Source organism: Octodon degus, unplaced genomic scaffold (genome assembly GCF_000260255.1).
Source record: "Octodon degus isolate 3935 unplaced genomic scaffold, OctDeg1.0 scaffold00007, whole genome shotgun sequence".
NCBI classification, from domain to species: Eukaryota; Metazoa; Chordata; class Mammalia; order Rodentia; family Octodontidae; genus Octodon; species Octodon degus.
In genome coordinates, this window is record NW_004524583.1 from 13,349,865 (window position 1) to 13,363,901 (window position 14,037).

Consider the following 14,037-nt stretch of genomic DNA (forward strand, 5'->3'; position numbering starts at 1 on the left):
TTTTTTTTTTTTTAAGTCACATAGCAGTTTTTAAAATAGAATATAGTGACTGATTTCTCCTCTCCGTTCTGCTCCTTCCTTTCCCTCTCCTCTCTGAGGCAGGGTCTTGGTGTATTGTCCAGGCTGGCCTTAAACTTGTAGGCAGAATTCCCCCTGATCAGCTTCCTAGGTGGCTGGGACTACAGAAGTCTGCTGCCACACCCAGCTTCAATACAATGACCTTCACTTAACCTTTTTTGTGTTGCTGAAGGTCCTTTCTATAAGCTTCAGTTATTTTGCTGCTATTCCAGTAGTGCCAAAACTTTGAGATATTCGTATTATGGTGCTTTTGGGTTTCCTGGGTTCTACTTTTTATCATTTTCTAATCTCTTTTCTTGTTTCCAGTAGTTATTTTTCCCTGTTGTCAGAGAAAATTGTGTTTTACCATATTAATCTATCTTTTTTTTTTTTTTTTTTGAGAACCGGGGATTAAACTCAGGCCCTTGTGCTTGCCAGGCAAACACTTATTCTACTGAGCCACCTCCCCGGCCCCTTCTTTTAGTCTAATTTGTTTCTTTTAGTCTGTTCTGGGTTGAGAAACCAGATATGCAAACTAGCTATAATTCCCTATGAACAAAAATCAAGCAAATTATGAGTGAGGGAGGAACCTAACCTGTCCTGCTCCTGTAGGAGTCTTCCAACCCTGCTTACAGGGTAATAGGCCATCCAGCCCCCTGGGAAACACAGTTGATTTGAATTCTGTGCTGCTTTAAATATATCAGTACGAGCCCATGGAGATAATTTTGGCTGTTTAGATATTTCTTGGCTCATCCCCAGATTCTGGTCTGATTTTAGATAGTGAGATGTTGGAGTAGCTGTGTTTTGAGGAGAGGAAGCTTTACTCTAATTTGAACTTCATGTTCTCAAGGCCCCCTGCCTTTGAGGTCATCGAGTTTGCTGACTATATTTGAAGCTGGCGGTGTGATTAAATTCTGTGCAAGGGAAAAACCAAACCAAATCAAATCAAACAACAGCGATGACGACAACAATGACCCATCAACAATTCCCCCGCCCAGTTGCTCACTAATGTCTCGTTTTCTTTGTCCTGGAAGGTGATGGGGATTCTGAGCAGGATGCTGGGAAGTCACATGCAGTATCAAAAAACGGGAGGACAGCCATCTGAAGGCACTGGGCTCTAAGCTGGTTCTCATGGGTGAAAGCAGACACCCCAACCCAGAAAGGTCCAAGGGTCCTTGGGTTATCTTCTGGTACACCTACCACAATTCTGCATGCTTAATCAGAACTGCTGTCTTCAAAGTTCTCAAGCAGAAGACCTCCCATCAGCAGAGGTCAGACGTTTCTGATGGAGAAATTAGGCCTGAAGGACGGGAGTGACTCTGTTCTTCCACCAGGAGGCCTAGAGAAAGCTCACAGAAGCCGCACCGCAGGCCACTGCCTGAGGCAGCCTCAGCAGCCTACTTCAAGGTGAGAGGAGTCTCTTGCTTTCAGAGAGTTCTCATTCATGCTACTACAACTTACTCCCATTAGAGCTCAGGGGCAGGCTGATTTTGTTCGCATATAAGGTTGGGGAAATAGACGTCAGTCCCATAACCACTATGGAAATCACTGTGGAGATTCTTCAAAAAAGTAAGACTAGAAATTCCATGTGACCCAGCTATTGTACTTCTAGGTATCTTCCCCAAAGGGTGAAATCATCATATTACAGGGATACACGTGTACCTGTGTTTATGGCAACAGAGGGTAGAACAGCTAGATTTTGGAAACAGCATAATGTCTGTCAACTGATGAATGAATAAACAATGTATGTATGTATGTATTTACTTGGCAGAACCTGAAGAAAATGTATTTATAAGCAATTGAGTACCACTCTGCCATGAAGGACAGACTTGAGGCATTCACACGTTGGTTTCTCTTATATGAGAAATCCCTAGTAAATGTATGCACGAGGAGCAGAGTGGAAGCTAGACAAATAGGACATGAGGACAGGTTTGGATGGCTCCTCAGAGTACCTGTCTCATTTCAGTGCATATGCTAATTTGGTTTATTTTGCTACTAGTTTCTCTTTGTTCATTGAAAAGAAAGTTCTGTGCTAAAGTCTGTTTCTTTCTTCTTTGTGAGAGATCTTTTTGTCCTTGTTTGTACTAACTACTTTGAAGATGACACACAGTGCATTAACTTGTTATCATTCTCTCATTATTGTTATGAAATTTTGTTATGTTTTTTCATCAAATTAACTCCCCCAGACATTAGCCCATTTGATAAGCACACAGCCAGGGTCTGTGGCACATGTCTGCCTCCTTCTCCACCTGCGAGTGAACCAGAACACCTGCGAACCCTGGTGACAAATGAGGGCAAACGATGGCTAGGGATTGGTGTGACTGGGCAGAGAAAGACAGGCTGAGTAAATCAGTCCTCTCAGGAGAATCTAGGATTGAAAACGGAAAGACTGGGTCAGTTGGCCATTGCTGCTGTAGTGGAAAAGTCATGGAGGGTGTAGAGTGGGGGCCTCCACGTCCACGTGGAGACTGACCATGTGCAATGTCCATTTGAAAGTTTCCACACAGAAGTGGAAGGTAGAAGGAAGAAGTGGAGAGTGTAGAATGGAGCAGAGGTGCAGAGAGAGACAGAGACAGAGACAGAGACAGAGAGACAGAGACAGAGACAGAGAGAGACAGAGACAGAGAGGCAGAGAGACAGAGACAGAGAGAGACAGAGACTCAGAGAGACAGAGACAGAGAGAGACAGAGACAGAGAGGCAGAGAGACAGAGACAGAGACAGAGAGACAGAGAGACAGAGACAGAGACAGAGAGAGACAGAGACAGAGACAAAGAGGCAGAGAGACAGAGACAGAGACAGAGAGGCAGAGAGATAGAGACAGAGAGGCAGAGACAGAGACAGAGACAGAGAGGCAGAGAGATAGAGACAGAGACAGAGAGGCAGAGACAGAGACAGAGAGAGACAGAGAGGCAGAGAGACAGAGACAGAGAGAGAGACAGAGAGGCAGAGAGACAGAGACAGAGAGAGAGACAGAGACAGAGACCGAGAGAGGGAGAGAGAGACAGAGACAGAGAGACAGGCAGAGAGTGACAGACAGAGAGACAGAGAGAGATGGAGAGAGAGAACAGAGAGAGAGAGAGAGAGAGAGAGAGAGAGAGAGAGAGAGAGAGAAACCCCCAGCAAGAGCTGTCTGTTCCCACATCTCATCTCTTCCCACGAGTTCCACACACACTTGTGTCCTAGCTGTGAATTCCTAAGAGCCAGCTTGAGTAGGTCTATGTTCCTGTCACAAAGAAAAAAGCCTGCCACGATCTCTACAAAGCAGTGACTTAAGTGCTAGGAGCGCAGAGCTTGACCCATCCTAATGTGTCCTTCTCTTGCCCCAGGACTTCCATTTCTTTAACTTTGTCTCAGAGGACCCCTTCTCCAGGGCTTCCGTCTGATGTCCTCTTCCTCTGATCCCTCCTAGAAGTCACCAGAGCCTCCAGGCTCCAGTGCTATGACTGAGGCCAGGCTTGATTTTGTTGCACACTGTCCTCTGCCAGTTTTCTACTAACAGCTGCCAGCTCACTGACACGCGGACCCGCTTCTCTCACAACCTGATATTCCCCTCAGGGTCGTTGCTGTCACTAAACATCAGCGCAGGAAGGGGCTTGGTGACCATCCAGCACAACCTGTCATTCTAGTGATGAGAAAGTAGAGTCCCAGAGAAGCTACTAGGTAATTTACCCCAGCTAGCAGGAAAAGCCCAATACCTTGTTTCTCCCTCTCCACAAGCGCCCGTGTGTGTGTGTGTGTGTGTGTGTGTGTGTGTGTGTGTGCGCATACACATGCGCGTGCACACTTTTGCCATTATTAAGCTTTACCCCACTCATTTAAAAAGTCTCTTTCAAACCTTAGAAGGCATTTTAAATTGTTTATTCAATTTTTTTTTTCAGTACTGCAGGTTGAACTCAGGACCTTGCACTTGACAGGCAGGCACTTAAGCTGCTGAGCTATCTCCCCAGCTGTTTATTCAAATTTGAACATATTATTTGATCTCTTCTGACGGACAGAAATGTGTGCGCCTACTGGGAAGCTGAGGCAGGAGGATATCTGGAGCCCAAGAGTTTGGGGATAATCTGGACAGCATCATGAGACCCTCTTCTCTTAAAAACAAAACGGGGCCGGGGAGATGGCTCAGTAGGATAAGCGCTTGACTGACAAATGCAAGAATCTGAGTTCAATCCCCAGTTCCGCCAAACCACCCCTCCAAAAAAAACCCAGATGCCCATGTGCAGATGTTCCATAGAATGCTGAATATACCCAAGAAAGGGTGAATCCATACATATAATAAAATGCATTATGGGAAAATAGTAAGACAAACAATTTTTTTGTGATTTATAATATTATAAAATATGCAGCTATTTATTATATATGCACATAGTGTATACATAAGTATATGTCAAAATAATATATATAAAAGAAACTACCAGTAGAGTAAAGAGACAACCCACAGAATGTGGAATGGGGAAAAATTTTACCAGCTATTCCTCAGACGAGAGACTAATATCTAAAATATAGAGCTGGGGAGATGGCTCAGTAGAATAAGCACTTCCCTGGCGAGCTCAAAGGCCTGAGTTCAATTCCCAGTTCCACCAAAAAAAAAAAAAAAAAAAGACATTTAAGCAGGGGAGATAGCCATTTTTACATTGTTTTGCATAGTATTTATTGATTCAGGAAACAAACAACAAAATTCTGAATAAAATGGCTTGGAAACTGAAAAAGAAAAAAAAGAAATCAACCAGTAAAGAATGCTGGCGCGTGAGGCTGTGGGGGAAAAGGAACCCTTCGCCACCGTCACTGGGAGTGTAAACTGGAGCAACCAATATGGAGATGAGTATGGAAATTCTACAAATAACTAAAACCAGAGGTTTCTTTTGACCCAGCCAGTTCCTTTCTTGGTATCTTCCCAAAAGAGTTAAGAGCATCACGCCACAGCAACCTACGCATGCTCCTGTTTGCAGCAGCATGATTTGAAATAGCTGGATCTTGGAAACAGCTCAGTCGCCCACCACACACACGTTCAGATAAATACTGCATTCTGGGTCCTAGGTGAGAAATCGAAAGAGTGAATACAGGGCAAAATGGGTGACACGCAGTGGGGAGTAGACAGAAAGTCTTCAGATGGGAAGGGGGATAAGGGAGAGGGAGGGAGAAAGGGAGGAAGGGGGAAGAAGAGAATAGAAGGAAAAGAGGAAGCAAAGACTTTGTAAACAAGGAGAAGGGCTGAAGGGAGTAAAGCGAATTAGAGAGGCAAGCGCTTATTCTACTGAGCTATCTCTCCGGCCCTCATTTTTAAATGAGGGAGCTAAAGCTCAGTAATGGCCAAAGTGTGAGCCTGCGCGTGCACGTGCGCACACACACACACACACACGTAGACACACACAGACACACACGGAGAGAGCAAACAAGTTATCCTGCTTCCCTCCCCTGGGGTGAGTTATCTACCCTCTTTGCGGCTCAGTGTCCTTATTCACTACAATGACAGTAAGTCAGTAGTGCTTGTTCTTCAAAGTTGAACACTCTGAAAGAAAAAATGATACAATAACCTGACTAGACTGAAAAATATATCCAGTAAGACTAATCAAACATTTTTGAGATGTTTAACTCTTAGAAAAATAAGAAAAGGTAATTTCTAACTTAACATGAAAATACTTTCTGACTTAAAAGACCATGTTTTTGTTGTTGTTGTTCATTTGGTTTTTTTGTTGTTGTTGTTTTGTTTTTTGAGACAGCTTCTCTAACTATGTAGTTCAGGCTGGCTTTGAACTGACTCTGTAGCCCAGGCTGGCCTCAGACTTGTGATAGTCATCCTGTGTCAGCCTTCTGTGTATTAGGACTATAAGCAAGGGTCACCATGCCCAGCTCACAGTTATTATCATTATCATTATTTTTTTCGGAACCAGGGATTGAATTCAGGCCCTTGTGCTTGCCAGGGAAACGCTTATTCCACTGAGCCATCTCCCCGGCCCCCAAAGTTATTATTTTTATTTTTGTGGTCGGCTCAGCCTGCCCTGGGGGTGGGGCTAACGTGGCATGTGGTGCCAGGGATCAAACCATGGTCCCTGTGCTTGCCTAAGCTTGTCTAAGCAGGCACTTTAGACCGTTGAGCTATCTCTCTGGCCCTCCAAGTTATTTTAAATTAAATTCTTTCTTTATTATTATTTTTTTTATTTATTACATTTATTTATTGTGTGTGTGTGTGGCCAGCTCAGCCCACCAGGGGGCGGGTCTGGCTGGCATGTGGTGCTGGGGATCGAACCACGGTCCCTGTGCTTTGCCAAGCTTGTTTCAAGGAGGTGCTTTAGACCACTGAGCCATCTCTCCAGCCCCCCTCCAAGTTATTTTAATGGCACAACATTAGAGACATTTTCTTTAAAAGCAGAGATAAACAATGACATCAGTTACCACTTTTACTGTATGGTTTTATTACATAATAATCATTTTGAAATATTTTCCCAACTCAATAAAGCATCAGGTGGTAAAACTCCTGGAAAGGATATGAATAAAATTAAACTTTATTAGAATATATTAATATAAAATATATGAGTAAAAACCAACAGATGAAACAATGGTGAAGCAGTTTCAAGCAATTTTCTCTATTATCTGAAGACAAAATTCCTTATTTAGAATTTTAATACTAGAGGAAGTCTTACATATGAACCTGACCTATGTGTGTAAGGTACTCAATAAATATCTTTGGGATTCACATGAGTGAATTACAAAATAGCCTCACTTTATAGTTAATTAGGCAAGGTCTAGAGGGGTTAAGTGACATAAATGAGGTTGCTTTTAAGGAAAATAGATTTTTCCTCTTGTCTGAGACTTAGGAGGTATCATAGTTCAGGGTTTTGCAAAGTGAACAATACAGGTCACATATTTTATAAGATTATATATAGTAGTCACCAAAAAAAACCATATACAAAAGAGTACAGGAAATCTGTCCCCACACTAAAGACCAAAGACTCCAGCTGAGGGCCTGGATCCCACACTAATGTCCTGCATGAGTCTAGCTGAAGACCTAGAGCTCATAGCAGTGCCTCCCACAAGTCCACCTGGAGGCCTAGAGCCCACGACAATGTCTCATGAGGCCTGTTTCACAGACCTGTGCTAGAAAGACCCAAGGTCAGTGGTGGAAGCTAGAAAGTTTGTGCCAGCAGGATGAAGGACCTGTGCTAGCAGGCTGAGGTATCTGCACTGGAGCCAGGAAGCAACGCTCAAGGTAAGCACCAGAGCTCCCCCGAAAAGTACCACAGCTGTCCTCAACAACAGTGAGGTCCCGAGCTCCTCCAGTGATGAGGAAAGCTGAGTTCCCATCAGGAAAGCCAATGGGACAACTTCTCCATGAGGCTGAGCAGTGCACCATCTTTCCCTTTGGATCCAGGAGGTGATGCTCAAGGTGAGGATCAGGGCTTCCTCAAAGTGAACCTCAGCCATCTTCAGTGACAAGGAGGTCCTGAGCTCCTCCCTCCTCTTCTTCTTCTTCTTCCTCCTCTTCCTCCTCCTCCTCCAAGAACAGCCAAGTGCACCAGGAAAGCCAGCATGCCAAGGTCCTACAGCAGAACAGCCCAAGAGAACTACCAGCTTCTAATAGTTTCTCCAAACAGCTTCCCTAACAGCCTCTTAACAGCTTCTCCAGTTCTGCCTCTTATGCTGCTGGCAACAATCCTCAGCTGGGCCCTCACACTCAGCACCACACTGGTTCAGTTCAGCTGGGTGTAACAAGTTGACTGTGAGTTAGCAATCTAGTATAGCACTCATGGGGGAAATGCAAAACTCTCGTGGAAAAAAAGTCAGCTTCACTGATAATCAAAGCTTTATGAATGATCATTTCCAAAATATCATCAAAGAAGCAAAGATTTGTTTAAGTGGTATGATTCAAAGCTGCCAGTTCTGTGGGAAAACACATTCTCATTCACTGTTAGGGAGAGAAAACTGGCACTAATTTACTGCACAGCTCTTTGGCCATAAGCACCCAGAACCCAAAAATGTTCATTTATTTTAATCATCTCCTGGATTTAAACTGTCCCTGTGAGATTGCTAGGCTTAGGAAATAAAAATAAAAGATACTTAAATTTGAATTGCATTTATATAATGAATACATTTTAAAGAATAAGTCTATGCCCTCAAGCAGGTGCAGGGGCTGGGGGGTTTGATTCCTGAACTTGCCTTGCCAGCCCCGCGCCAGGGATGTGCTGATACAGCAATTGAGATTGGGCGTGGTGGCACGTGCCCCTAATCCCAGCACTTGGGAGGCTGTAAACAAGATAATTACTATGAGTCCGATCTAGTAGTGAGAGCCTGAATATTCTGTAGACCCTTCCCTAAAATACAAAATAATAATAATAATAATAAGTCTATTTCATGCAATATTTTGAATATTCTTATACTAAAAATTTATCCATTGTTCATTTGAAATTCAAATGTAGCAGGGCATCCTCATCCTGTATTTTATCTGGAAACCTTTGCCTGTGGGAATAATCTAAAAGCAGTAAAGATTTATGCATGAATCTTTGTTGCAATTTCATTTTTAATAACAGAAATATTGGACGGCAAAAGAACATAAATCATACAATGCTCCTCTCAGTTGACAATGGAATTAAATAGAAATCAATAGCAGAAAGATAGCTGGAAAATTTCCAAATACTTGGAGATGAAGCCTCATGCTTGTAAGTAAGACATGTGTCAAAGAAGAAATCTCAAGAGAAATTAAATGATATTTTGAACTAAATGAAAATGAAAAACAACTTTCAAGATTTGTGGAATGAAAGTAATTGAATTCTTGAAAAAAACACAGTCAGGCAGAACTCACATAAGAAACAGATAAACCGAATAGGCCTATAACTACTCAATAAATTGAACCAATAATTAATAACCTTTCCAAAGAGAAGGAACCAGGCCCAGATGTCTATTTTATTTTTTAGTAAATTCTACCAAATATATATATTTTTAATTTTATTTATTTATGTGTGTGTGTGTGTGGAGGGCCAGCTCAGCCCACCAGGGGGCGGGGCTGGCTGCCATGTGGTGCTGGGGGACCGAACCGTGGTCCCTGTGCTCTGCCAAGCCTGCTCCAAGTAGGTGCTCCAGACCACTGAGCCATCCCACCAGCCCTACCAAATATTTAAGGAAGAAATTACATCAGTTCTCTGCAGTCTTTTTTTTTTTTTTTTTTTTGCAGATGACACGATTGTCTGCACAGAACATCGAGTCAATAAAAATTCCTGGAACTCATAAGTGATTACAGCAGGGTTGCAGGAAACAAGACTAATATAAAAATTTCAACTGTTCTCTCACGCACCAGCAGTGAACAAATGTGTGAAATTTGACCCCTTAGCACAGGGCTGACATGTAGTACACATGCAACACATAGTAGGTACACATGCAGTACATAGTAGGTGTGAGTCTAGTCATTATTATTACCCCAGCTTTCTGCACATCTTTATTATCTTTTATCTGAATGGTGCTTTGGGCTTCATAGCCTCCCTCCTCTTCTCAAATCTCTCTTCCAAATAGCAACCAGGATGAGCTCAGTAGAATGCAAATGTAACCATTATCAGTATCCTGCTTAAAGTTTTTGAAGAATCATTCACTGCCTACAGTGTAAAGTCTATCAACACAATAGAAAAGGTCCCAAAGCTCAAGATCCTGTTTCTCATCCTTTCTCCCCATTTCAATTTTGTGGTCAGAGATGCACTGCGTGAGTCCCACCTTGCCTGCCCATTGCAAGTGCTCGCCCCAGCGCACACACAGAGCACAGCTCCTTGCTACTCAGTGCTACTTCTTTCTTCCCCATAGTTTCCTAATCGTGAATACTCCAACCCACCCTTTGGGAACTCTTCTTCATTAACAGTCAGCTGCTCACCTCCACCAAGAGTGGGTGCTAGGTCTCCCTTCTCTAGGAAGGCTACATCCTTGCGTCTACAACATTGTATTTTGAGAATCTGTTCTGTTCCTGTTGGGCCTATCAGAGCAGAAGTTTTTTGGACCAGGAGTTTTGGTTTCTTTGAATACCCAACACCTGAAAAGGTTCCTGGCTGCCAGTAGGTGTACAATAAATGCTTGTTGTATGAACTACCTCATAATGGCTTTGCGCTAAGCAGATGCTTGAAAATCAGCTACCAGTCTGCCCACTTAATAGATGAGGAAACTGGGGCTCAGAAAGATGAAGGTGCCTGCTCAGGGTTGAGGACCTATTTCGGCATTATCCTGAAAGTGCCTGGATAGCATTCTGTTGAGGGGCATGTTGAGCAGGTCAGTCATACATAATTCAGGGATGGGCTTACAGAAAATACTAGGGGAATCATTACTAGCCACTTCCAAAGCCATGAAAGCTGGCTCTGCCACCTTCCCCAAGGCCGTGGGGAGGCCAAATGGAAGGGCCTTTCTCGGTCTCCATCTTCCTCCAAGACTCTGGGGCACTGTCCTGTTTTCTCTCTTTACCTTCAAGTCAGTGCCTTTCTCTGTCTTATCAGCCTTCTAATTTTATTCACAGAGAGTCACTCAATCTGGCTGTTCATTTCTGTGGCTGATGTACTCCTTCAGAACCCTGGCCCTCTGCTGGTCCTGTGGCAGCGATAACCCCTGATAGCTGTCTGTGACTGTAATAAAATACACAAATGATCAACTTATAACAAGGAAAGAGCTGTTTTGGCTCATGGTTTCTCTGGCCCCAAAAGTTTCAGCACCTGGCTGTTTGGCCCTCTGCTGCTGGTCCCATAGCAAGGCAGTCAGCCATGGCAGGACTATTTGATGGAGCAAGGCTGCTCCGTCATGCTGACTGGGAAGCAGAGGGGGTGGGGCAGGGTCCCTGTTATGCTTCAGATGTAAAATGGTCCCTAAATGCCTCCTGTGTTCAGAGGTGGGGCTTTTGGAATTGAATCATGGGGATGCTCTTCTCATCAGAGGATTAACTACACCCATCTCTGGGTGAGTTCAGAGCAGAATGTGCTGTCAGAAGTAGGGCCTTGCTGGAAGAGGGGGGTCAGTGGTGGCAAGACCTGGACGGTGTATGCTTGTCCCTGGCTCCTCCCTTCTCTTTACTTTTTGGCTGACTTGGTTGGAACAGCTTTCCTCCCTATACCATCCTGCCAGATGGTTCTAGCGTATTCTTTCTGCCTTGGAGCCAGCCAACCCTTGACTGAACCCTCTGAAGCAGTGAGGTAATCTCTCCTCCTTTAATTTGGGAGCACTGGATATTTTGTCCTTATAGTGGGAAAGCAATACATACAGTCCCAGCATCTTCTTCAAGGGCCAATTACCCCCAGTGACCTACTTCCTCCAGCGTGGCCCAATTCTGAAAGGTTCTATTCTCCCAGGAGCACTATGCATGAAGGACCCAGCTTGCAATACACAGGCCCTGAGGGACACTCAAATTCTAAATTATAGTAAGCACACCGTGCCCCCCTCAAATGTGGGTGGGGCTATGGGACTGAGTCCTGGCCTATGCAACTCTTGGCTTAGTAAAACCTCCTGTGGGATCTTTTGTGATAGGCAGCTGTTAAATCCAGGACAACCCCCAAGACCACACCCTTCTAACTCACTAGAACTATCCAGAAGCAGAGCCTTCCCTCATCCCTGTGTCACATTAGCTTTAGGTAAGTAAGAAATCAACTTCTGCTCTGTGATGTTACTGAGAAGTGGGCTTGCTACGGCAGCTCACCTCACCTTCCCTAACTCAGACTCCCTTCCGACCTCTCCTAAAGCAAACTTTCAAGTACACCGATTGCCCAGTGAACCTTCCTCGCATCTACCTGAGGTGCGGACACAGTATTCTCCTCAGTGCTGGCGTGGCTCTCTTTCACCGACAAACTCAAGGACATGCTTTTGGCAGAGATGTGAGAGCTGGGGCTCCAAGCTCCTTCCTACCCCTCACTTTCACATTCTTGTACCCCTGTCCAATCTGGGGACTTGAGGTCCCGCAAGGGCATCCTGCCCACTGTGTCTCAGCTTCTTGTTTTCTCTCTGTCTCTCTGTCCTTTAAGATCCAGCTCAAATCTTTCTTCCTTTTAGAAGAAAGACTTGACGTCTTCCAGGTCCTCCAGGATATAGAATGGCTCCTGAGTGCTCACTGCCCTCAGCTTGGGTGGCATCAGTTGTGGCACTGCTCTGCAATGACACACTTGCATGCTCAGCACCCCCTCCCCCAAGAGACTCAGCTCCGAGCTCAAGCGTGGGTCTCACCTGTCCCTTCCTAGGCCAGGTCCATCCCTTCCTGCTGTCCCGCAGTCCTCAAGTTTTCTTCCCTGAGTGTGAGGCCAGGGGACTGCAGAGCGTTTAAACCAGCTCATCTGTCTCCCTGCCAGCCACCCGGAGGGCTGCCTGTGTGACCTTTCAATCTGTGGATTCAGGGCTCTCTCTCCCTCTTTTTTCCTTCTCTTTAAACACAAGGTCCTGGAGCTCACTTGGGGGCCCGGCCTGGCTGGAAGGAAGCTGGCTGCTCAGTTATACTTAGCTAGCAGAGACATCAATCTAACGCTCTTTAAAAATAAAAAGTCCTGTTTCAGCGGGCTCCCCAAGCCCGTCCCCACCCACTCCAAACAAGGCGCTCATTTGCCTCCTCTGGGCCCCCAGTCTCCAGCCCAGAGCCTTCACATGGCTGACACATGTGTCTGTTAGGACACCCGCTCACAGTTACCTCCCTGCCCAGGCACACAGGGCTCTCTCCGCTCCCAGGCCTTCCTTCTCTGCGCTTTTTTCTCCTCCTTGTCCCAGGGACCTGGAGACTTCTCTGAGGCCGCTTCCCTCCCCAAGCACCTAACCCGGTACTGGAGAAGACAGTGGTTCCTCCGAAGTTTCAGGCCTTTTCCTTCTCCTTCTGTACAAAGATCGTAGCTGGAGGAGTTGCAAATGGAGACAAAGACCAAAGTCGGAAGTGGGAAGCAGGGCTCGAAGCTGTGCTAGGGCGTGCAGTGTCCGTGCGTATGGGTGCGCGTGCATGCGTGCGCGACATGCTGAGAGGGCCTGAGCAGAGAGGCACGCGGGAGGCTGGGGCCAACCCTTCTGCTCCTTCCCTTGGCTCCCACAGCCCTGGTTCTTTTCCATCCACTGATGAAACACTTCTTTATGTCTTATTCACATCCTGTCTTGACTACCACAATTGTCTCCTTGCCGGGCCCACATGTCTCTCATCACCAATGGGATCCAAATGTTACTGACAAAATAATCTCACTGCCTTTGTGCTGCAATTACATTCCTCCACTTTGCAAATTCTTCTTCGTCTCCCCAAGGCTGGGGGACTCACACACGCAGACCACCATCCCGCCCCGCTTCCGCGCCCCTCCCCCTCCGCGCCTTCTCCTCGCCAGCTTGTTCTCGTCCACTCTTCCAGGCCAGCTCCATCCGCCTGGCACCAGCTCCGACGCTCTTGCCTCAGCCAGCAAATGTGTAGGAAGAGTGACAGGCGTCTTCTGGCTCTGGAGCGGCAGCAAGAACCCAAGCTGCGGACAGCAGTCAGTGCGGGCCGAGGATAACAGGATGCCGGGGATTAGTAGCGCGCAGAAGACAAAGCAGAGGAGGGTCTGGTGAGCAGCCCTTCCCCAGGGAGGTCTAGGAAGGCCCTCTTGGAGTGGCGAACAGGCTCCCCACCATTCTTTCACTTGGGGCTCAAGACCTTTGTTATGTTTAGCTGGATCGTCGATGGGGAGCCACTGAGCACAGCCCTGCTTCGACAGGAGATGGCTAAAACTAACTCAACTCTTTCCCTTCTTCCCGTCCAAAACCTGAGCGCGCGCACAGGTACGGCGTTGCTAAGCGCACTCTGCCTGGCATCCTGTCAACCTCTGAGCTGAGTCTTATTCATGGAACCAGAGATCCCGGCAGCAGTGACCACTGCCGACTTTGTGTGTGCACGGGGTCTCCTCTGCCTCCGAATGGTAGCTGAGCGCACGGCACAGAGGCTCCGCGGCTCGGTGATGACGGAGCACCATCTTTGCTTCGAATCAGTCGAAAAGTACAAGCACTCCGTGATGTACACTCCAGTTAATAGTTGTATTAGG

General features: G+C 45.9%; 1 protein-coding gene across 1 annotated transcript in view; it reads right to left on the reverse strand.

Annotated features, from left to right (window-relative positions):
- The window catches only part of LOC111812662 (60S ribosomal protein L39-like), a 34,519-nt gene extending 22,549 nt beyond the window's left edge, over positions 1–11,970 (reverse strand). The window contains exon 1 of the mRNA XM_023701406.1: positions 11,916–11,970. Within this exon, the coding sequence (XP_023557174.1) occupies positions 11,916–11,970 (55 nt within the window). The remainder of the gene's footprint in view (positions 1–11,915) is intronic.
- Positions 11,971–14,037: the final 2,067 nt, after the last annotated feature.